Source organism: Rhinopithecus bieti, unplaced genomic scaffold (genome assembly GCF_001698545.2).
Source record: "Rhinopithecus bieti isolate Rb0 unplaced genomic scaffold, ASM169854v2 scaffold_10604, whole genome shotgun sequence".
Taxonomy (NCBI): domain Eukaryota; kingdom Metazoa; phylum Chordata; class Mammalia; order Primates; family Cercopithecidae; genus Rhinopithecus; species Rhinopithecus bieti.
This window is the reverse complement of record NW_016806873.1, coordinates 84,035-109,110: the sequence shown is the minus strand read 5'-3', so window position 1 is coordinate 109,110 and position 25,076 is coordinate 84,035. Positions and strand designations below refer to the sequence as shown.

The 25,076-nt window shown below is 39.9% G+C and overlaps 1 protein-coding gene across 2 annotated transcripts in view; it reads left to right on the top strand.

Moving 5' to 3' along the window:
- SPATA18 (spermatogenesis associated 18) overlaps nucleotides 1-25,076 on the top strand; it is a 45,327-nt gene that overhangs the window by 7,306 nt on the left and 12,945 nt on the right. Inside the window, exons 2-10 of one of the 2 annotated variants that reach the window (XR_001886755.1) lie at nucleotides 1,765-1,870; nucleotides 2,001-2,116; nucleotides 3,418-3,530; nucleotides 12,191-12,286; nucleotides 13,962-14,201; nucleotides 18,820-19,081; nucleotides 20,895-21,053; nucleotides 21,898-22,073; nucleotides 24,541-24,714. Coding sequence is in view for 1 of the 2 variants with exons in the window: in XM_017878304.1 (XP_017733793.1) it covers nucleotides 1,765-1,870; nucleotides 2,001-2,116; nucleotides 3,418-3,530; nucleotides 12,191-12,286; nucleotides 13,962-14,201; nucleotides 18,820-19,081; nucleotides 20,895-21,053; nucleotides 21,898-22,073; nucleotides 24,541-24,664 (1,392 nt within the window). In the remaining variant the exon portion in view is untranslated. The remainder of the gene's footprint in view (nucleotides 1-1,764; nucleotides 1,871-2,000; nucleotides 2,117-3,417; nucleotides 3,531-12,190; nucleotides 12,287-13,961; nucleotides 14,202-18,819; nucleotides 19,082-20,894; nucleotides 21,054-21,897; nucleotides 22,074-24,540; nucleotides 24,715-25,076) is intronic. The other variant, XM_017878304.1, reaches the window with a different exon arrangement.

Sequence of the window (25,076 nt, the reverse complement as noted above, 5' to 3'; positions counted from 1 at the left end):
GAATCTTATAACCCAGGAATACTCAAGGGTCCCCTCCACAGAAAAGCCTTCCCTGGATGCCCTCCCCATTCACTCTTGGTCGCATCATCCAATCCTCCCTCTACTCCCAGCATGAAGCATGATCTAAAAGTCAGTATAGATAGTTTAGTAGTTAAGAGCATGGGCTCTGGAAGCTGGGCTGCTGGGGTCCAATCTCAGCTCTGATAATTTACTAGCTGGGTAGCCATGAACCAGTTACTTAACCTCTCTGTGCCTCAGCTTTCTCATCTGAAATGGGAATGAAAATAGTTCTTCTAACTCCTAGTGTACTAGTGCAAAAATTAGCTGAGTTTATATAAAGCACTAATAGAGCCTGGCATATAGGAGAGATATGATAAATACAAAGTAAGTGAATCATCTCATTTACATGCATCCATCCAACGCATAATGAGTCTGAATACAGGGGCACTGTAGAATCCAGGGTTGGGAATACAACAACCAACAGGACAGGTCTGTCCTCAAGGAGCTTCCTGCCTGTCTGAACCATTTCCTTGGTTGATGCAGATGTGCATTTGATTTGTAAACTTTTGCCTAGAGATTATCTCAACTTTTACTCCTAGTTTCTATCCTCCTTGTACCCTGCTTTCTGTTCAGGGATTTGTTGTGTCCAGGAGGCACCAAGGACCAATGCTTTATTGCACCCTGAGGTGACACATAAATCGATGCATTTTTACAACCACATGATGTTTGTTGCTTGTAGTTGTATTCCTTCTTCTAGTGCTGGAGTCAGTTAGAGGTTTGGCTTATGTTGAAATGGAAATGGTAGAATCTTTCAAAGAAATGAGGAAAGCAGAATAATAGCTAAAAGGTTCACTTCTTTGCCTCCTCGTGTTCTGTTCTCATTGCTTAGAATGTTCCACAACCACTGGAACCACCTACTTTTCCAAGTCTGGCTAATTTCATCTTGGACTAGGTTTCACTTCCTCTTGGAAGCCTTCCCAGACTCTCCAAGACAATGGACTATTGGGTTGAGCTTGCACTCATCTGTGTAGTTAGACTTATTATTCTGCTGCAAGGTAACTGGCTATTCATCTGTCTGCCCCATGAGTCTGCAAGTGCCAAGTCCCTTATATCCTAAACCCAGCAATACCTTCTTGCTGTTAAGAAGTCATGTTCTCTATGCACATACAGTATATATGAATTGAATTTATGTAGAGGACAGGAACCAATAAAGCAGGTAAATTAGGCAGTGATTTGTATTGTCTGACAACAGGTCCATTTAGCTTTTAAATGTATTTTTGTAGAGTTTTACTGAGTAGGATTATTGCTATAAAAAACAACCTCCAAATCTCAGTGGCTTAACACACACAAACCAACTCTCTCAACTATGTGATAATTCAATGCAAGCATTCTGTCAGCAACCTTGCAAATCTTGTGGCTCTACCATCCCTTATGCCCTCAGCATCCTCTCTTGGCTCTTCTGCATTCAGTTGGCAGAGGGAAAAAGAAAAATAAATCATTCAAGAGGTTCCCTTCTGGTCCAGGCCCCGGACATATATCACTTCCCATCCAGTTAACCGGAATTCAGTTACATGGCCATACGAACTGCTAGGGAAACTGGGAAATGTGGTCTACGGGAGATAAGTTTCGGTGACCACACAGCAGTCCTGCTACCAAAGCGTACCAGAGCCAGGCAGCTCTTGGGTCAAGTGAGACCCTGGTCTGCCTGCAGTGGGTCCTAGAGTGAAGAAATTACCCTGGTTATCTACTATTTTGCCCTTGCAGACAAACACGTGTGATCAAAATCTAAACCACTGCCTTGAACTCATTGAGCAAGTTGCCAAGGTGCAGGGACAACTCTTCGGGATCCTCACAACAGCAGCCCAAGAAGGTGAGAATGGCCTGGTAATTTCCCATCCAGTTCTGCCTGCCTTTCTCTCCTTTCTTGGTGCTTTTTTGTGTTCTTTGACTGTTGATGCAGTTGTGTTTCTCTCCCTGACCTGATGTGTGTATTCTTTTAGGAGGACATAACGATGGTGTGGAAACAATCAAGTCACGCCTTTTGCCTTGGCTGGAGGCTTCCTTTACTGCTGCTTCCATGGGAAAACCTGTTGACAGCAAGGTCCCCTCTCTGCAGGTAGGGATGCTGAAGGATAACCCTTGACTTTCTGAACAGTGAGATAAAACATCAGAAACCTCCAAGAGAAGAAGAGGACTTAATTCTGGTAGACTGACAGAGTGTCACAATTTGTGAGGGTTATTGGTGGTTTTCATGGGGACGGTGTTAGTTTTTGAACAGGTGGAGATCAGACTAGAAAGAGAGCACATGCCTTACTTAAGGCATCCACATCATTACATCTGGGCAACCAAAACATTAGTTACTTTACTTTTAAACATTTATATGGATTTACCTATAACCCTTTCTAAAACAGAAGCATTTAGAAAACATTTAGTCTCTTCTAAGAAAACCAAACATCACATGTTCTCACTCATAAGTGGGAGTTGAACAATGAGAATACATGGACACGGGGAGGGGAACAACACAGCAGGGCCTGTCGGGGAATTGCAGGGGTGAGGGGAGAGAAAGCATTAGGACAAACATCTAATGCATGTGGGGCTTAAAACCTAGGTGACAGGTTGATAGGTGCAGCAAACCACCATGGCACACATATATCTGTGTAAAAATCCTGCGCATTCTGCACGTGTGTCCCAGAACCTAAAGTAAAAAAATAAAAAATAATAATAATAACAAAAAGAAAGCATTTAGTCTGTTCTGAGCAAGAACCTTATAAGACAGTGGCTGAAGGATCCCCGCTTGGAGATCACTGAAAGGAAACCAGTTCCTCTTTTATGGCCCTGGAGTAGGTGTCTAAACATTTATGTCTCAATTTTCTTATTTGCTGAATGGAGACAATGGTTTTGCTGATCTAATAGGGTCATTCGTGAGAATTAAATGTGATAAGCACACTAAACAAGCTGCATAGGGTCTGACACGTGTTAAGTACTTTATAGACTTCAGTTATCATTAAGTAATTTTTTTTCCCTGAGAATGTTTGGATGCTTCTCAGATTTTTATCCTCTGTGTGGGCGTTATTCTAGGTATAAAGATGTAGAATGATGTTTCAAAGTCTTTTTGGAAATTGAGGTATAATTTATATTCAGTGAAATCCATAAATTGCTGTTTTAACAAATACGTATACCTGTGTAAATTCACATCTCTATTGGAATATCAGACATCTCCATCACTTCGGAGCATTTCTTGCACCTTCCCCAGGGCAACCATCTTCTGATTTTTGTCACTCTAGATTAATTTTGCCTGCACTAGAACTTCGTGTGAGCTCTTTTGAGATGGACTTTTTTTTTTTTTTAAATTCATCAATGTCATTTTATGTATTCAGACTGATTTTTGTTTTTTGTTTTTTTGGTGTGCCTTTCCAGAACACGTTTGACAGGGAGAGACGTAAAGATCCCAGTCCTCGGGATCGGGACATGCAACAGTTAGATTCTAATTTGAACTCAACCCGGAGTCAACTCAACCAGGTTCAAGAAGAGTAAGAGGAATGCAAGTTATCTTTTTCCAAAAAGTATTGTTTTCAATTTAATTAAGTTTTAAATTCGAAAGGAGAATAATGGCTCATGTAAAATGTGGGCATTTGTAAATAAGTAATATGATTGTGTGTGTGTCTGTGTGCATGTGTGTATGACAGTGAGAGACAGAGAGAGAGAGAGAGAGAGAGAGAGAGAGAGAGAGAGAGAGAGAGTTTAGAATCAGTGTCTGTGGATTTGGGGACAGGATATATTATGATACCTGGTCCCCTGGTTCCTTCTTTGGAGTTCCTTCTTCATAAACACATCATCAGCCCATATTGACAAACAGGTAAAGATTGTTAGACAAAAATCTACCTTTTGGGAGAAAAATTTTAAAAGAGATGCAAAAGGGAAAGAATAAAATAGAGTGAACAGTCAGGCAAAGAAGAAAATTAAGAGAAAGACAACAAAAGTCAAATGAAGCAGGCTGCATCTATCTGTCCATTATACTCATTTAGGGGTGTATGTGTGCCTCTCTGAATCCGCAAGAGTCAGAGTCTTTTAAGAAAGGAAGAATTCAAGATTTTGCAATAATTATTAGGTATGAGAATGTATTTTTAAAAAGTTAAGCAATTCCAGGCAACAACAGATATCAGATGCATGCTGTGGGCAGAGCCAGGGTAGCAAACTTAGGGAATCACCACAAAAAACATTGTAGACTTTGGGTTTGTACTTGAGGCAGGTAGACAAATACGTATGAAACTGTGTTTGACATACCTAACAAAAATCCATCAATGGGAATTTCTCCTTGCTTCATTGCTGACATCAATGGGACAGAAAGGAAATCTTTTTTTTCTTTAATCAATAACTAGTTAAGGTTTGGGATGGAGTAATGTGTGGTGCTCTGCCTTGTTCTCTGATGACATTTACATTTTCTAAGGAAAATATCTCTATTGATTTAGTTTTGCCTGATTATAAAAATAATACAATTTTCTTTTTCAAAATGCATACAACAAATAAAAGTTGATGAAAATCACCTGTTTTCTTGTCCCCATTAACATTTTGGTATATTTTACTCCAGACATTTTTTCTTTGTGCCTGCACCTCCACACACACCCATTCATATTTCCAACTGGAATCATAATCAATGAGTAGTTATATACCTGAAGCAGTCAACATTTATAATTGTAATATGCAAAAAGCATACAATCTATAATTTATTTCAACTAATATGAGCTCATTTTGAAGGATCCTTCAATAAGCCACTTCAAGATCACACAGTCATTTCTGGTTTATCGTAGTCCATTTTCTATAAACATTCAGCTCATTCCAAGTGCAAACATGCATTAAGAGCTATTTTTACCCTCTCATGGGGTCTCCCTTCCCCTCATCCTTTCTCGGGAAGGGATGCTTGTATACTCTCCTGGTGATGGACAAGAAGAGTTTTTGGTCTTGTACTGCCCTCTGGGTTCTTGCTGGCCTTAATTTCATGTAGGCACTAGTGTCTCGTTCTGATGGGTCCTGAGTTGTGCATGTCTTCTCTGGGAAGGTCTCCTGGGACATTAGCTAGCAATTGCTGCAGATGATCCTACGTTTTCCTCTAGTTGTGAGGCAGGGCATCAAAACTTTACTGGTTCTTGATGGCTGTCAGCACTAGTAGGGGCCAGGGTTTCCCACTTTTCTTTCTTGTTTCAGTGACACTGTTGTTACCTATAAGGGGCGCCATGGATCAAGAAATTTAATGCATGCTTTAAAAAAACTTTTCATTTGAAAATAATTTCAAACATAGCAAATCCACTAGAATAGCACTAAAAATTTCCATATGCCCTTTCATATGCCTTTTGCCCTATTTGCTTTATCACCTGTGTGTTCCTTCTCTCTCTCTATATATATTTTCTCTACTAACCATTAGAAAGTTGCATACATGAAGATGCTTGCTGCTTTTCCCTGGATTTCTTAGTTTTATTTTGTTTTAATTTTTTATTATACTTTTTCAACTTGCAGATTTGTTACATATGTATACATGTACCGTGTTGGTGTGCTGCACCCACTAACTCGTCATTTACTTTAGGTATATCTCCTAATGCTATCCCTCCCCGCTCCCGCTACCCCACGACAGGCCCCGGTGTGTGATGTTCCCCATTCTGTGTCCAAGTGTTCTCGTTGTTCAATTCCCACTGCAGTGTTTGGTTTTCTGTTCTTGCGATAGTTTGCTGAGAATGATGGTTTCCAGCTGCATCCATGTCCCTACAAAGGACGCAAACTCCATCCTTTTTTTATGGCTGCATAGTAATCCTATTGGTGTATATGTGCCACATTTTCTTAATCCAGTCTGTCGTTGATGGACATTTGGGTTGGTTCCAAGTCTTTGCTATTGGTGAATAATGCCACAATAAACATACGTGTGCATGTGTCTTTATAAGCAGCATGATTTATAGTCCTTTTGGATATATACCACAGTAATGGGATGGCGAGTCAAATGGTATTTCTAGTCTAGATCCTTGAGGAATCGCCCACACTACTTTCCACAATGGAAATGAACTAGTTTACAGTCCCACCAACAGTGTAAAAGTGTTCCCATTTTCTCCACAGTCCTCTCCAGCACCTGTTTTTCCTGACTTTTTATTGATTGCATTTTAACTGGTGTGAGATGGAATCTCATTGTGGTTTTGATTTTGCATTTCCTGAGGCTAGTGATGATGAGCATTTTTTCATGTGTCTGTTGGCTGCATAAATTCTTCTTTTGAGAATGTCTGTCATATCTTTGCCCCTTTTTGATGGTTTTTTTTTTTTCCTTTGTAAGCTGATTTCTAGGTGTTTTATCTCTTTGGAAGCATATTGGAATGGCAGTTCATTCCATGATTTGGCTCTCTGTTTGTCTGTTATTGGGTGTATTAAGAATGCTTATGATTTTGACAATTGAATTTGTATCCTGAGACCTTGTTGGAAGGTTGCTTATCAGCTTAAGGAGATTTGGGTCTGAGATGATGGGGTTTTCTAAATATACATCATGTCCATCTGCCAAACAGGGACAATTTGACTTCCTCTTTTCCTAATTGAATACACCCTTTATTTTCTTCTCTTGCCTGATTGTCCTGGCCAGAAGTTCCAAATTATGTAAATAGGAGGGTGAGGAGGGGCATCCCTGTCTTGTGCCAGTTTTCAAGGGCAATGCTTCCAGTTTTGCCCATTCAGTATGAATATTGGCCTGTGGGTTTGTCATAAATACGTTTATTATTTTGAGATACATTCCATCATACCAAATTTATTGAGAGTTTTTAGCATGAAGCGCTGTTGAATTTGTCAAAGGCCTTTCTGCATCTGTTGAGTACATCATGTGGTCTTGGTCTTTGGTTCTGTTTATATGCTGGATTACGTTTATTGGTTTGCATATATTGGGACCCCCAGCATTGCTATCCCGGGATTGAACCACTTGATCATGGTGTGGGATTAAGCTTTTCGAATGTTGCTGCTGGGATTCGGTTTGCCCAGTACTTTATGAAAAATTTTTGCATCGATGTTCATCAGGGATATTGGCTTAAAATCCTCCTTTTTTGTTGGTCCCTCTGGCCAGGCTTTGGGATCAGGATGATTTTGCCTCATAAAATGAGTTGGGAGATTACCTCTTTTCTATTGATTGGAAATGGGTTCCAGAAGGAATGGTACCCCAGCTCCTCCTGTACCCTGGTAGAACGGCGTGAATCCCCGTCTGGTCCTGGACCTTTTTTTGGTTGGTAGGCCTTATTAAATTATTTGCCTCACTTTCAGAGACTTGCCTATTGGTCTATTCAGGGGATTCCAACTACTTCCTGGTTTAGTCTTGGGAGAGTGGTATATGTGTCCAGGGGGAATTTATGCATTTCCTTCAGGTTTTCTAGTTTATTTGCATAGAGTGTTTATAGATTCTCTGAATGGTAGTTGTAACTTCCCTGTGGGGGTCTCCGTTAAGGCCCCTACTCCGGGGGTCAGGGACCCACCTTGAGCAGGCAGTCTGTCTGTTCCAGATCTTCAAACTCAAGTGCTAGGAGAACCATTACTCTCTTCAAACTCAGTTTGGAAATGCAGGAAATCACCCATCACTTCCCTGTGTTGCTCCACGCTGGGAGCTGGAGCTGGAGCTGTTCCTATTTTGGCCATCTGGAACCTTTTATTTATTTTAATGTTATTTCAATTGAATTTTGGAGAACAAGTGGGTATTTTGGCCTACATGTTATATTCTTTGGTGGTAAATTTTCTGAGATTTTGGGTGCCACCTGTCACCTGAGGCCGGTATACAGGTAGAGCCCATGGTTAAGTCTTTATCCCTCACCCTCCTCTTTCTTTTTCCCCTCAAAAGTCCCCCCAAAAGTCCATTATATCATTCCTTATGCCTTTTGGCCATCCCAGAGCTTAACTTCACTTGTAGTGAGAAAAATAAATGAACAGTTTGTGTTTTTCATTCCTGAGTTACTCCACTTTAGAATAATGGCCTCCAGCTCATCCAAGTTGCTGCAAAGGCCATGTATGTCAAATTTCATTGTATGCTGACTATACTCCCACAGTATATATATACCATTTTCTTTATCCCCCCTATGGTTTTTGATGGGCACTTACGTTGGTTCCATTATCTTCTGCAACTGTGAATTGTACTGGCTATAAACATACAGTGCATGTGTTTTTTCATAAGAATGGCTTCTTATTTCCTTTAGGTAGTTATGCATATGGGGGATGGCTTGTATCAAGATTGTAGTTCTACTTTAGAGTTCTTTAAGAAATCTCTGCTATTGAAATCTCTATTGAAATACACTGCTTTCAATAGTGGTTGTACTAGTTTACACTCCCACCAGCAGCATAAAAGTTTTCCCTTTTCTCCACATTTACTCCAACAGCTATTGTGTTTTGATTTTGTAATTACGACAATTCTTGCAGAAGTAAGATGGTATCGCATTATGTTTTTAACTTGCGTTTCCCTGATAATTAGTGATATATATAATTATATCACTATATATAGTGATATATATAATATATATATAAAATTGTATCAAGTCATCCTTTTTTTTTTTTCTGTTTTTGTTTTGAGACAGAGTCTTGCTCTGTCACCCAGGCTGGGGTGCAGTGGTGCGATCTCGGCTCACTGCAAGCTCTGCCTTCCAGTTTCACGCCATTCTCCTGCCTCAGCCTCCTGAATAGCTGGGACTACAGGTGCCTGCCACCATGCCTGGCTAGTTTTTTGTATTTTTAGTAGAGATGGCATTTCACCGTGTTAGCCAGGATGGTCTCGAACTCCTGGCCTCATGATCTGCCCGCTTCGGCCTCCCAAAGTGCTGGGATTACAGGCGTCAGCCACGGCGCCCAGCCATATCAAATCATCCTTCTGATTAAAAGCTGTTAGTCTTCTCCTTTTTTAAATATTATATTTTATTTTAAGTTCCAGGATACACGTGCAGGATGTGCAAGTTTCTTATATAGGTAAACATGTACCATGGTGGTTTGCTGCACAGATTAACTCATCACCTAGGTATTAAGCCTCACATGCATTAGCTACTTATCGTGATGCTCTCCCTTCTCCCAGCCCCCAACAGGCCCCAGTATGTATGGTTCCCCTCCCTGTGTCCTTGTGTTCCCATTGTTCAACTCCCATTTATGAGTGAGAACATGTAGTGTTTGGTTTTCTGTTCCTGCGTTAGTTTACCGAAGATAATGGCTTCTAGTTTCATCCATTTCCATGCAAAGGGCATAATCTTATTCCTTTTTTGGCTGCATAGTATTCCATGGTGCATATGTACCACATTTTCTTTATTCGGTCTATCATTGATGGGCATTTGGGCTGATTCCATGTCTTTGCTATTGTGAACAGTGCTGCAGTAAACATACATGAGCATGTATCTATAATATAATTATTTATATTCCTTTGGGTATATACCCAGTAATGGGATTGCTGGGTCAAATGGTATTTCGGTTGTAGATCCTTGAGGAATCACCACACTGTCTTCCACAATGGTTGAACTAATTTACATTTCCACTAACAGTGTGAAAAATTTCCTATTTCTCTGCAGCCTCGCCAGCATCTGTTGTTTCTTGACTTTTTAATAATTGCCATTCTGACTGGCATGAGATGGTATCTCATTGTGATTTGATTTGCATTTCTCTAATAATCAGTGATGTTGAGCTTGTTTTTATATGTTTGTTGGTCGCATAAATGTCTTCTCTTGAGAAGTGTCTGTTCATGTTCTTTGCCCACTTTTTGATGGGGTTGTTTGTTTTTCTCCTATAAGTTTGTTTAAGTGGTCTCTTCTCTTTATACTTAGAAAAAATTCTAAATTTCTCACCAGGGCTCTCATAGCAGTCCTCCTGATCTGGCTGTGTTTCTGCCCGAGTGTCATCTCCTGTCACTTTCTCCTGACCCAGTCTACTATCTACTTCCTCACCTTGAGGCCTTTACCTGTGCTCTTCCATTGCCTGAAAGAACTTTCCAGTCTTCCACTGGCTCTTTGCATGCCTGGTCTTTATTATCCTACAAGTCTCAGCTTAAATGGGCCTTTCTCAGAGTCCTTCTGTGACCACCATACATTGAAAGGTCTTTCTTCCCTCTAATTCTCTTTCACGGTGATCTGCTTTTCTCATAATAGCACTTATGAGAAAAGTTAGAGAGTGAAGTCACAACTGGGAACTTAAAAAAATAAACTTGCTTGTATATATATGATCTATCTCCCCAACTAGCCTGGAAGATCCAAAGGGTTCCTGTCTTGCATTGCTTTCTTGACACTGTTGTATCTCCAGTACTGAGCATCATGCCTAGCTCACAGTAAGTGCTCAATAATCTGCTCAACAAAACATTTAAATAGAATGTCAGCCTGATTAAAACAATTCTTAGCATATGAATGTACTTTTCTTTCTTCTCTCTGTATGATATCCAAACACATGAAATTAGCATGTATGTTTGCTTGTATGTGCATCCAATTGTGTGTGTTAGGAGAAAATACCCAAGTTTTAATTCCTGCTTGTATTTTCCTCCTTTTCTTGATCCATTTTCTACAGTTTCTTTTCTCTTGATAAAAATGTTCATTTTCACATATTTACTTTTAAAAACTTGTTACCTCTTTATATTGGAATTAAATCATACTAGTTTCCTTTCAATCTCCAATAGCCATATTATGAAGTTAATGCTATTTTTTGCTTTCTTTTCATCTTTAGACATTTCATTCATTCATTCCTTTCTCATTAAAAAAATATACCTTGTGACAGGCACTGTTTAGGTGCTGGGGGTAGAGATGAATAAAATAAAATTATTGCTCTCAAATAGTTTATAGTGTGAATTCAATGAGGTAAATGTGAGTGGAGCGCCGAGAAGGGGAAACAAACCTTGCTTGGGAGAGTTGGGGATAGTATGTGGAAGGCCCTTGCCAAATGTGCATTTATTAGAGAAGGAAGCAGGTAGGGGATGGAATTTTGGATGTCTGGTTAAGATCTGTGGGATTGACAGGGATGCTGTTAGCACATTATTTCTCAGGTTGCTCCACTCTCAAAGTGAAAATCCCAGTGTTTTGCCCTCCACTGTTCTTCTATCTAGAGGAAAGGATAAAGGCTGGTGTGAGTTTGGAAGGCAACTGCACTATCTTAGCCTCAGGACAAGTGCTATGATCTCTCTGGCAGAGTCAGAGAAGTCAAGAAGACTTTGTCAACTCAAGTCTCACTGTTCTGGGATAACTTCATTGAGGACCATTGGTCTTTATTCAACATCATCTATCTCACTTCCATTTTTTTTTGGAGACATGTTCTTACTTTGTCACCCAGGCTAGAGTGCAGTAGCACAATCAAAACTCACTGCAGCTTCAAACTCCTAGTCTGAAGAGATTCTCCCACCTCAGCCTCCTGAGTATCTGGGACTACAGGCACACACCACCACATCTGGCTAATTTTATTTATTTATTTTTTTATGGAGACAGGGTCTCACTGTGTTGCACAGGCTGGTCTTGAACTCCTGAGTTCAACAGATTCTCCTGCCTTGGTTTCCCAAAGTGTTGGAATTACAGACATGAGCTACTGCACCCAGACCCACTTATTTTTAAACTAGATAGACCTAAATAACACAATTTATTATGATTTGTCTACCATGAAGAGGATTTGAAACTGATAATGACAGAGATACAGTGAAAACTCAGAGAATTTGTGTTCAATAAGTAGTAGAAGTCAGAAGCAGGAAGACATGAAGTACCTGATTGTCAAGGGTGATTGTGAGGACTTTATAGGTGGGCACATAATTTTTTTAAATATTGAGGAAGTCTGCAGCTCCACAGTGCAAAGCAATAAAAATTGATGTTGGTATATTGTAGAAAAATGGAGATTTTGTAGAGAAAGCCAACCTAGGGCTTTGATGTAATTAGAGCAGATGAATTAGGGGTGAGAAGGAGAAATTGAACAAGTTTCTTTGTCCTTTATATTCTAATACTAATAGTCTTTTGGGGGTAGTAGCTCTGTAATTTCCCAGTGTTTGACATTGAGCAAAGGATGTTAGCATATTTTAGCATACAAGTCCACCACAATTTTTGCAATATTACCTGATTGAATGCAGATGTCTTTTAACTTGATCTTGTTTATGTTGAACTATGTCATATACCAGAAGTTCCTAAGTGAGCCTCTGCCTTGATTTAGAAAGTCTGCCAATTTTGAAAAATCTATCTTTAGTTACTGATTTCTCTTACAGTCTGGCTGAAACTGAAAAGAATCTTGAAGAAACCAAGAACAGATCGGCCATATCCCTGTTGGCTGCAGAGGAGGAAATAAATCAGCTAAAAAAGCAGTAAGAAAAAAATGACAGGATTATTGCAGCCTAAATCATTGAATTTAGCTTTTTTGGTGCTCCATTACAACATGAAAGAATCTGTTCACCACCAGAGAGAAAATGCAGAAATATTTTTATTAATTATACATATATATTTACTACAAAATATTACTTATCTACTATAGAAAACTTCCAAAGTACAACATAGTATATAGTATAAAGGAATATAGAAACCCTTTCATAACTCCAGAGCCAGTGACTGTTAACATTTTGCATTCCTTCTGATTAATATATTAATAATAGAGTTAAGACTACAGAATAAAGTATATAAGTATACAATTTTCTATCCTAACTTTTCACCTGACATTGTTTTCCTCTGTCACTAAGAAAAAATACTGCAGAAGTTAGTTTTAAATAGGTTCATTATGTTCCATCATTTGGGGATTTCCCTCATATTGAATATTTACTTGTATACTAATTTTCAACATTGGAAATAATATTGGGATACTTTTTGTGGAAAAATCTCAGTTGAGCCGTCTGATTATTCCTTATAGATAAAATTCTAGAAGGAGAAAATAAACATTGATCTTTTAAGGTTATACCTTCCTGGATCTTAATTTTGATCCCCCCCTCCCAAAAGAGTAAGTGGGAGGTGTATTTTACACACACACACACACACCCCTTTTGATTATCTTCACACATGTTCCAATGGTTCTGATTTCTTCAGGAACACCCATAAATCTTAGCTAGGAACACTGTTTTAATTTCTACTTCTGTCTTCCCCTTCCTCATCATTTTAATCTCTAATTTCCTATTTGTTAAACCTTCTCAAATCCATCAATCATATTACTCATCAATTACCTATAGCACCAATTCTGTTCTTTACTCTTTGTATTACAGCTTTTCATTCCATTACATCTTTAGCTTCTTTGCATCCTTCTTAATCCTACTTTCTTATCTTCTCAATCTTACCTTTTCATCATACACCCTTGTCATTTTCATCACAGCATGTTCTCTTCTTCCGGCTTTTGCTCTTGTTTTATGGTGGCCATGCCTCTTTGTAACTTGATGAAGATGCCAATTTTATTTCTAAAGATTTTTTTTGTTTGCTACATTATTTTCACAGGTTCACACTTCTAGCTAGTTTTGTGGATGTTATTCAGTTCCCATTATAGTTTTCTCTCATATTCCAACTGTTCAGAGAATCAAAGATTCTAATTAATATTAAATATTCCAATTAATGTGTTAAAAATATAGTTGAGACTATTCAGAGAATCAAAGAACTAGTGAGGGTAGGAGATTATATTTTAGACCAGCTTCCTGCGTAGCTTTTGGAGGTCAAATGTTTTCAGAGTGCAGTTAAGATCTGTCCCATACTGTCCAACATGGGACAGAATGACTATAAGTCCAGTGTTTTTGCTAGAGGATCTGCATGAGTGTCCTTTCTTTAGGAATTTTTCCCCATGCAAGCTGCAGACATGGAGTGGCATCCTGACCCTGGGAGTTCTGCTCCTTGCTAATTTGTTCATTCACATGTATTTCCACCAGAGTTTCCCAATGCAATAATGGCAGGCTGAGTAGAATAGCCTCTGTTGGTAAGCATGCCAATTGCTGCTTATTACCTTTCCTTGCTTCCTTCACTCTCTCCCCTCTCCTCTCTTCCCTTCCTCTGCCCTCTCTCTTTGCTGTTCAGGCTTAAATCTCTTCAAGCTCAGGAGGATGCCCGCCACAGAAACACAGATCAGAGGAGCTCAGAGAATAGGCGGTCAGAGCCTCGGAGCTCTGAAGAGCAGAAGTGTGAGCAGTGGAGTTCACTCAAGCGGAATGCAGACCAGCGGGACACAGAAGTCACATCCGATTATAAGAAACAGCTCCGAAACCTGAAGGAGGAAATAGCTGTTCTGTCTGATGAGAAAAGGGCACTCCAAGGAAGGTCAGACAAACTCTCAAGTATCTAATTTAGGCTCTTTTTGCTGAGTTAAGGGGTCAGGGAGGGGAAAATAAGTAAAATGATAAAATGATACCCTGAACCAAAACCTCAGCAATCTGGCAAGCTTTTAATTGTAAAGGGATTGTTTTCTTAACTGCCCCCCTTCCAGAGAGAGAAAATACCTCCTGAGTTGCCAGCACTTGGACACTAATTAACTTTGGGCTGAAGAATATGGAGAAGGAAAGTTCTTTTTTTTTTTTTTTTTTTTTTTGAGACAGAGTCCTGCTCTGTCGACCAGGCTGGAGTGCAGCGGCATGATCTCGGCTCACTGCAACCTCTGCCTCCTGGGTTCAAGTGATTCTCCTGCCTCAACCTCCCAAGTAGCTGGGATTACAGGCACACACCACCATGCTCGGTTAATTTTGTTTTTACTTTCAGTAGAGATGGGGGTTCACCATGTTGGCCAGGCTGGTCTTGAACTCTTGGCCTCAGGTGATCTGCCTGCCTCCACCTCCCAAAGTGCTGTGATTACAGGCGTGAGCCACCGTGCCCGGTTGTAAGGAAAGTTCTTTGACTTGAAACCAGAATTGTGCGGGCCTATGGTGCAAGAGGTGGTACCCTCATGGAAAAACTGTTCTGTAATATGAGGATCATTTTCTCTGAGGCCTGGGAGTCCTCTCTCCAGGGATGCTGTCCATTTTACTGCAGGCTATTTCCCTTTTGTATCTGACTTTGATGGGATGTGTAGGTGAAGTGTTCTTGTGAAATTCCTTTCTATTTATGGACAGATGTTAAGACAGGCCATCAAGATAGTGTTAAGTAAGGACAAAGAAGATGTTTCTCTGGAGTCTCTGCATTTTCCTTATTCTTTTTAACAACCCCCCTCAAGCCCCTAATGTGTTCTGCTCCAGGCTGTGAAAGTCCCTATTCCCATTCTCTAAATGTCACCACAGTCTTTAATTTTGAGGAATCATTCTGTAAGTGTTGTGTTTGTGCCAACTTGTATTGACTCCCAAGAACGAATTATGTGCCTGTTTGACATGGTAGTAGTATTTACACCACGGGAACTGGCAAACACCATAAGTGAGTCTAACCCTACCCAACCCAACCTCTCTGGCTGTTGTACTCAGTTTTGCATTACCTTTTGCCAGATAGTTTCTTCTGTAAAACCTCCCTTTTTGGAGACCCATTTACTTCGGGATAGCTAGTCTGATAATTTACTTCATACTTGAGGGCAATATAACTTTTTATTGATACAGTAGTTTATAATATACCCAGTACTTCCACATGTATTTGCTCATCTGACCTTCTAATCCCCACCTCCACCCTAAAATAGGGCAAAAGTTATGTATCTGAAAACTGGGAATTCCAGCTACTTAGGAGGTTGTCATGGGGAAGATTGCTTGAGGCCAGGAGTTCTAGACAAGCCTGGGCAACGTGGCAAGAACTCATCTCTAAAAAGAGTTAAAAAATAAATAAATTAGCTGGGTATGCCTGTGGTCCTAGATCCTCTGGAGGCTGAGGCAGGAGAAACTCTTTAGCCCAGGAGTTTGAAGCTGCAGTGAGCTGTGATTGAGCTAAGGGATTTTTGGAAACCGATCAGTAAAGGTTTTGGCCCAGTTTTGGTTACTTTGGGAGAGTGTGTTTAACCATTTGGCTTGTTCAAAAATTTCTTGGACATGAGCTTCCACTTTTCTAGATACATTAATGTAGATCAACAGGTTTTACTGATGACAGCACCTTGTTCAGCTAGGAGATAATCTAGAGCTCGTCTTTTTCAAAAACCATTCCTGCTAGTGAGCCTAAAGACCTTTCTAGCAGCGATAGACTTGCACCAGTACTTGCTAAGGCCGGTATTTGCCAGTATTTCAAGGGAGGTGGTAAGTTCCCGTGATGTGATTTCATGGTAAGTAAAACTTCCCCAAGGGGCAAGAGTTGTGATAGTTCCCACAACTCTGGCCACAGTAAATCCTAGGGCCCTTTTTCTTCTAGAATGGGATTCTAGATTGGAAGTTATGTTCAAGACAATGATTTGGGTGGGAGCTATTGTACCCAGAGTAGAAACACCATAATGAAAAGAATCATGAAGATGGAATAAAGCCAAAGATTAAAAAGAGTTTAAATAATTTTTGGCAGTGCCGCAAAGCCATAAGAGCCCAGGAGGGGCAGCCAGGTAATATGGTGTGATTGGTTTCATTAAAATGTTGGAAACAAAGGAAAGGGGCCTCTTAACAGTTTTTGAGAGGCCCCACAGGAGAGGAAAAGTCATGTTAATGTCCCAACTGGTTGGGTGGGTGGGGGGCGCAGCGGTGGTGTTCAAAACCAGGGAAGTGTATGTGCAATGGATAGGATATAAGTGACATGATAGTTATTTCCCACGTTGGTTTTATCATTCTAGTAACATACATGAGTGGTATTAGGAGTGCAAGGGATGGTGTATACTGGAGGCCTTACTATATTGGTTTGTTTGAAAGGCTTAAAAATGGGCAGTGATGAGATAGATGCAGAGTTTTGTTGTAAGAGCCTAAGGCCTCAAATGGGTTAATGTTACCCACAGGAGTATCCCAGGATGTACATCCCAAAGTAACATTACAATTAAAGAAGTTCCAATGATATTGTAAGTATGGATGGTGGGGTAAGTAATAAGATTACACAAAGGTGGAGATGTTTCCCATTTTACCAGCATGGAGAGAAATGGTTAGGGTAGGAAGGTGTGATAAAAAGTCTTGCTCAGCCACAATTAGATTTACCCAAAGCTCATCCATAGAAATGGAAAAGACAGGGGCCTGGAAGGACTCAAGGCCCCACCAGTCATCTAGAGGATGACTTTCAGAGGCTTGATTATAATCCAGGAATAGAGTTAGAGGTGCATGTCCTTCCCCTTGTCCTTGTTCTGCAGAATACCTTTGTCAGGTATGTTGGTGAGGTTGTGGCTATTATGGCTTAGGAGAAAGAAGTGCCCCTCTGTCACGAGGAAGGGAGGGACACTCACTTTTCTAATGATGCTCTTGTTTGCAATGAGAATAGGGTCCTCACTGTAACCTGGAGGTGGCTTGTAACCTGGAGGTTTTGGACATTTTCTACTCTAGTGTCCTGGATTTCTTCAGCGATGACAGGCCCCTGTTCTGTTAGTGTTATGGGGATGAGCCTTGGGATTATTGACTAATGAAAAAGAATGTGCCAATGCTGTCACTATGTAATGAGTGTGGTGCTGGCATTTTTCCTCCTCCAATGGAACTGTTTTATTTTAGATATTTCCTCCTGATTATTGAAAAATCTTAAAGGCTACGTATAATAAAGTAAGAAAGGGAGTTTGTGGGCCTTGTTCTAAGTTTTGGAGTTTTTGTCTGGTGTCTGGGGAAGTTTGACTTAAAAAATATATGGCCAGAATGGATAGGCCCTTAGGGATTGGGGGGTCAAAACTTGTGTATTTATGCACGTCCTCCACCAGTGTAGCCTGGAAAAGGATGGGACTCTCAGATGGCTCCTGAGTGACTTCTTGTAATTTAGAAAAATTAACAGGTTTTACTACTGCCTTTTTCATTTCTTCCAACAAAAAAGAGATCATATAATCTCGTCTGCCCCTGCCTCTGTTTGGACCGGCATCAGTGGCCTGGTATTGCCAGTTGGGTTCTGTGTTGGAGACAGCTTCTGCCCCAGCTTTAACACTGTTAGGATTATGAACATGAGCTTCATCTGCCCAAGCTTGAACATATGCGTGACCTTTCTTCATGGGAACAGCAAGTAGTTAATACCACAGATATGTCTTGCTAGGTTCAATCAAAGGCAATAGTCAAAACCCGAAATTCTTGAATGAACTTAGAGGGATCCTGGCTAAATGAATCCAAACTTGGATTAAATTTGTGAAAGATCAGACATTGGAAAAGGGACATGAACTTGGATTGCTCCTAAATCTCCATTAGCCACCTCACAGACAGGCAAACCATTTTGGGATTTTCCGAGGACTCTGTACCAGTGTTATATGTAACTCCTGTGCGAGTATCTGAGAGGGATAAAGTATCTGGACATGGGGGTGATTGATTAGAGGATGGAGCAGATGGGGAGAGTAGAGGTGAAGCATGAGCAGGCTGAGGACAACGTGATAGGCAAAAGGGTCATCTCAGACACCAGAATTGAGGAGGGAGGAAGTTCCTTGGAAGGATATATGAAAATTTTTATGTAGTTTTGAGTTTTTGGATAAAGCCAAAAGACCTGAACATATGGGACCTCTGAATCCCTTTTGAGGTTCTGGTAAAATGAGTCTAGATGTAAAATAATATTGTGATGCAAAGTTCCATTAATAGGCCAATTTGATTTATTAGGGACTACAAAAGAAAATTATATGCTTCTTTTTGAGAGTTTATAGGTCAAAATGGGACTGATTTTTAAGAACGCATGCATTCTGGAGATGTATAGAAAGTCTAGTTACTTATAAATTTTTGGGAAAGAAGTCTGGTACCAGATGCTGGAGTCAGATGATAGGGAAATCTAATCACTTCTGAATTACTCAGATAAGGAGTTTTGCCTCCCGATAGTCGGATTGATTGGCCACCAGGTGATCTTTGCTTTACTCAAGAAGCAAATCGAAGGGTTTCCCTGGCTGATTCTCGCTCACCAACAGGTCCTCCAGGAGCCGGTCTCCCAGCCCTGCCCCTCGCAGCCGTAGCTGCAGCCGCAGCCGATCTGCCAGCCCCTCCACGGCTGTCAAGGTCAGGAGCCCGTCCCCAAACCGCTCCAAGCTGTCCAGTGTGGCGCGCAAGGCTGCTCTCTTGTCCCGCTTCAGCGATTCTTATTCCCAGGCCCGCCTGGACGCGCAGTGCCTGCTGCGGCGCTGCATCGACAAGGCTGAGATCGTTCAGCGGATCATCTACATCGCCACAGTGGTATGTGACCCCTGCGGGACCCCCGGCTCCTTGGGGCAGCGCGGAGACAAGTCTGGTAACGTGAATGGAACAACTTACAAAGACTAGTGGATCCTGAGGTCACAGAAGTGGGGGAGATTCCAGTCTCCCCGTCTGTCTCCTTCCTTCTTTTTCATCCTCCTTCCCTTTCTTCCTCCTTTCCTATTTCCTTCCTTCCTTCCTCCCTTCCTTCCTTCCCTCCCTCCCTCCCTCTTTCCTTCCTTCCTTCTTCCCTCCCTCCCTCCTTTCTTGCTTTCTCTTTCTCTCTTGCCCATCTCTCTCCCTCTCTCCTTCTTCCTCTTCCCTCCCTCCCTCCTTCTTTCCTTCCCTTATCTCTCTTTCCCATCTCTCTCCTCTCTCCTTCCTCCTTCCTTCCCCTCTTTCCCTCCCCTCTCTCCATCTCTTCCTCCTTCTTTCCTTTATTTCTCCCTTCTTCCTCCATTGTTTCCTTCCTCTCTCTCTCTCTCCTTCCTTCCTTCCTTCCTTCCTTCCTTCCTTCCTTCCTTCCTTCCTTCCCTTTCATTACAAATAGTTGGGGGGTGAATCATTTTCACAATCGATAACTATACATATATATATGAATAGTTATATAATACTTATTTAGTTAGTTATATTGACCAGGCATTTGTTTAAGAAGTATCCATAAATACCGGACTATCTCAAATGGGTTTATAAAAAGTTGATTTGCACTGTACCTTTTGTCTAATATGGGCATATTAGACACAGTGAATATATTATTGGTAATGGCTGTCATTTGGTTTCCTTTAGTTCTTAAAAAAAAATAGAAGGTTGTGATTATGTTAACGCTTCTGCTTATTTAATTAAGAGTAGTTATTAAAACTGCTAACATATCAGCTATTTGAGTATGGCAAATTTTAAAAGTGCATATATGTATCCTTAATTTCCAAAACAAATATGTTTGTTCTATGGGTTAATGCCATACAAAGATACTGAGAGTTCATGAGGAGAATTGTTAAATATTAAGAAACAAAACAAAACATTGGTATGAGAGCAGAATTATCAGAAATACTGAACTTTATCCTGTATTTATTCATTTAAATCAGGGGTTAGCAAACCATGATCTATGGACCATATCTGGACCTGGCTCATATTTCTAAGAGAAATGCTACTGTAAGAATGTAAGAATGTTTTTAGATTTTTAAATGGTTGTAAAAAAAAAAAAAAAGACAGAAACTGTGTGTAGTTCAACATGCATACAATATTTGCTATCTGGCTCCTTATAGAAAAATGTTTGCCATCCCCTGGTTTATATAATTAAGAACCACTTACTGAGTTAGTTAAAGCTCTATCAATCTACAGGCCACGTCTTCTTTGCATAACTGAGTTTTCCCAATGCTTACCACACCATAGGCATTTAATAAATATTTGTTGAATTAAAATATGCCAGGAAACATGTCTGAGTCTGGGTATGTGTTTATAACATAAACACTAGACTGATAATTTTCTCTTATTTCTTGACCAGTAATGTGGTATTGCTATGGGCTCATAGCAGGGGATTTATTTCCTTCAATTTCTGCACTGTCCTGTTTCCTGCACTTAGAATTTCTAGAACAATGGTCAACTGTCTTGATGTTAGTGAGCATGGATTATTATATATTTATGTACTTTTCAAAATTAGAGATGTATTTTCTTCCAGATTAAAAATGTTTTTGATCAAATGTGTTTGGTTAGAAGACCAATATGATGTTGAAGCTTGGATTCTTTCTAATTCCTTGCTTTGGATCTCTTCATTTACCTCTTTTCACCAAAAAATTTGCTGCATTTTTATGTGCAGGAGGCATTCCATGTAGCAAAAATGGCATTCAGACATTTCAAGATCCGTGTGAGAAAATCATTGACACCATCTTACGTGGGGTCGAATGACTTTGAGAATGCTGTCTCGGATTATGTCATTTGTCATCTTGATCTATATGATTCTCAAAGCAGTGTCAATGTAAGTGTTGGGTCTCTTATTAGGACTGGTTTACTTCTGCTGCTGCTGTTTATATTGAGTACTAATAACTCAGAAATCCATCCAATATTAGTATTCTATGTAATGAAAAAGAAGAAAGGAACAGCATTCAATTTACTTGGTAGCACCTGCCATTATTGACTGTTTCTTCCTTAAAAATATTATGGGGAAAAATTGTCTGAGTTTCTTTAGATAGGCTGTTATGGTCAGGAGATGGAATATCATAGTACTTAAGAGCAAGGATTTTGGGAAAAGTAAGTATGGATTTGCTTCCTGACTATTGCACTTACTAGCTGTGTGATCTTACACATTTACTTAATCTCTGTGTGCTTTAGTTTTCCAATCTTTCAGTGGGAGTAAAAATGTTCATTACTCCCTAGAGTCACTGAGAGCATTAAATGAAAGAAAGTAGGCAATTTGCTTAGCACAAGACTTGGTACATAGTTAACACTCAGTAAAAGCAAACTATTATAATGATTGTTATGGATTATGAACAGTTCAGAGTTCTGTGTTGGCACATCATACCCTTGCCCAGAATAGAAAAATAAGGCAATGATAAATAAAAGCCACAGAAGGTTTTTTTCCTTGCCTTTTTAGGACTCTCTTGGCTTTTACTGTGTCATTTCTACTCTGTGTCCTCTTTCCTCCTTCCCTGTGAATGGGTGGCAACATCTTTCTCCTTTTAGCACATGTACTGTTTTTCTGCTTTAACTTGTTTTGGCTCACACTCTCTTTTCCCACCTCCCATCAGTCCTAATATTCTTAGGATGTTAGAGTGTTTTTGTCACAGGCTGGTAACAAGGTGATGCCATCTTTTGTTTTTCAGGATGTGATCCGAGCTATGAATGTCAATCCCAAGATTTCATTCCCTCCTGTCATCGACTTTTGCCTTCTCAGTGACTTCATCCAGGAGATATGTTGCATTGCCTTTGCAATGCAGGCCTTAGAACCACCCCTAGATATTGCATATGGGGCAGATGGAGAAGTTTTTAATGATTGCAAGTAAGAGACAGAGGAGCAGAAGTTAAGGAATTCATCATGAGTACATTGTCTTGTCTGTTTCCTGAGAACAATTTAGGGAAAAGAACTCTGGGTGGAGAAATTAACAGACACTACCTGATTTCCAGGCCCTACCATATACTTCTCTGTATTCCAGGGCAGGACCCACTCCTGGATTTATTTTCCATTGAACATAACGTATTAGTCTTTGGGGGAGAACTAATGAGGACTTGGAGCCTATCTAGAACATTTTTTAAAAGATGCTCTATAAATACAAATATGCATTACTTTCTATTGGTTTTTATTGCATTACTCAGGCCAGGATTCTCAAAGTATGATGTGTGGATCACCTGCATCAGAATTACTCAAGGTACTTGTTAAAAATACACATTCCTGGATTACATATCCTGATGTTTTATGCAGTAGGGCTAAGATGGGGCTCAGGAATCTGCAATTTAACAACCACCCAGGTGTTCCTTATGCACACTAATGTTTGAAAATTAATGCTCTTGACTCCATTGTCTAGGACCAATAGATTGCTAACAGCTTTTGCAAGATAAATACTCCCTTATAAATTAAAAGACATTAAACTAATTTAAAACATTGTATTGTGATTTCTTGAGATCACAGGGTATAGCTGGAGATTATCTGGGAAGAAATCAAGCTAGTGGTTAAGAACACAGGCTCTGGCCTCAAGCTGCTTAGGTTCAAATTTCAGCTCCACTACCTATTAGCTGTATAATGTTAGTCATGCCACTTAATTTTTCTATTTCTTACTTTCTTCTCTATCCAACGGGGGAAATAATAATGCCTACTTCCTAGGGTTGTAGAAGGTTAGTTGAGATAATTCAAACAAAGCACTTAGGATGCTGTGTAGCATGAAGTGGGTGCCCAGGAAATATTCGCTCTGGGTTTTTGTTCAGGTTGTAAAGTTATGCCCAGCATTCCTGCAAGCTTGCTGATGAGGGAGGATGGATAGTACCACTCAGAATCATTCACTTTCTTTCACTTATGCAAATCACAACAATAATGAACTTTCCAATTGCCTTATAGCATGTCATATTTTCTTGCCATTGCCCTGCTTCTAGTTTCTCCAACATGGATCAACTCATGGAAGAGCTGATATTAGGACATTACACTGCAGTTGGGTCTTTTTGGTTCCCTTACAGAGCACATTATCTTCATTTGTCTCTTTTTATTCCTTTCTCCTTTAAAGGATTGATAGTTCCACTCAGAACCTTTCACCTTTTTGGTTTAAGGAATCTGCACATGTCAAAGACTTCTGTAGGTTCTCTTGCTGACATGCCTTTAACCAGAGGGAATGTGCAGCTTCTAGGGCATTCTCTGGCCTGTGTGCCTGGACATCTGTGCAGCTGGAATTGAATTTTCTAACAATGATTGGATTTGGTTCTACTTCTAAAACTTCACAGAACAAGGCTAACCCTTTTTCAACCTGGCAGCCTTTTGTGCATTTGAAAGCAATTACTTAAATCCTCCTCCTTCTGGCCTCAGGACTTCAGGTTTTCTTCATATGAAGTAGGTTTAGGACTTCTTGACAAATAGATTCATTGTCTTGGTCTGTGCACCTTTTAAAGAAAGTGAACTGACCAGCCTAGAGGGACTAACACCCTTTCTATTCTTATTCTCCATTAATTTAGCTAACTTGCAGTAGTTTTCTCTTTCTTTCTTTCTTTTTTAGCTTTCTGACAGTCTTTATTCATTTTGAGTACTACTGAAATCTGCTGTATTTTTACTTGTACTGTGACTAAACCATATGTCTCCTCTATTTGTGCAAATACTTTTTAGACTCAATTATAGGACCTCATATGTATTCACATTTTATTTTATCTTATTAAATTCAGCTTATTGTTCCAGCCTGCTGAGCTGTTTTTAATGTCATCTGTTGTGTGTGTGTTTTTTTTAGCTAACCACCTGCATCTTTGAGCATGTTTTCTATATTTCATACAACTCATTATACATGATAACTTATCACAGTATTGAGAGAGAGCCCTCAGCATCTTCCTTCGGGTTTCTGTTAATCCATTAATTACCCCTCTTTGGATATGATCATTGAATTAGTTTCCAATCCACCTACTTAAGTTAATCATCCTCCTATATTTCTTTTATTTTGTCCACAAAGACAGCATGAAAAATTCTATGGGAAGCCTGATGGGACTTCAGATAGCTAGTCTATGTCTTTAGAATTCCCCTGAATTGCAACTCTTGTAATCCTGAGAAGAGAAGGAAAACAATTAGTTTGACATGATTTGGTCTTAGCGCATCCATGCTGGGTCCCAGTTATCATTACTTCTTGTTCTAAGAGGCCACAAACATTCTTTAATAACAGAATTTGTTCTATATTTACTCAGATCTGAGCATAATACAAAATGAAAATTCACACTGATGTTTTCCCCTAGATATGCTCCATAATTGCTTAACTTCTCTTTCTTGTTTTGTGTATTGAAAACAGATACCGCCGCAGCTACGATTCAGATTTCATGGCTCCGTTAGTCCTCTATCACGTGTGGCCTGCTCTCATGGAGAATGACTGTGTCATCATGAAGGGAGAAGCTGTCACCAGGAGAGGGGCTTTTGTACGGTGGCCTTGCATAGTGACAGTTCATCCCAAGTGTTTGATTCACAAGTTCGAGAACATTTATAAACCCAGAGATTCTATAAAAGAAGTTTATAAAAAGTTGATAAGATTTCATACAAAGGAGAGGACGGAGATGATCTCGAAAAGAGCTGATTCTTTTCTTTGATTTTTCCGTAATTCTGCATAATTTCCTGGAGTAATTTCTTTACTTCTTGCTTTATTTGGAAGATGGAATCAGTCATGTTTACCTCCTCCATCTTAGAATTACTATGATATTTTAAAAACAAAGCCCTTTGAAGTTATCTTGTAGGAGGATTTCCATAATCCTAAGCATTTAAAATCAATTAACTTGGCCGGGCACGGTGGCTCAAGCCTGTAATCCCAGCACTTTGGGAGGCCGAGGCGGGCGG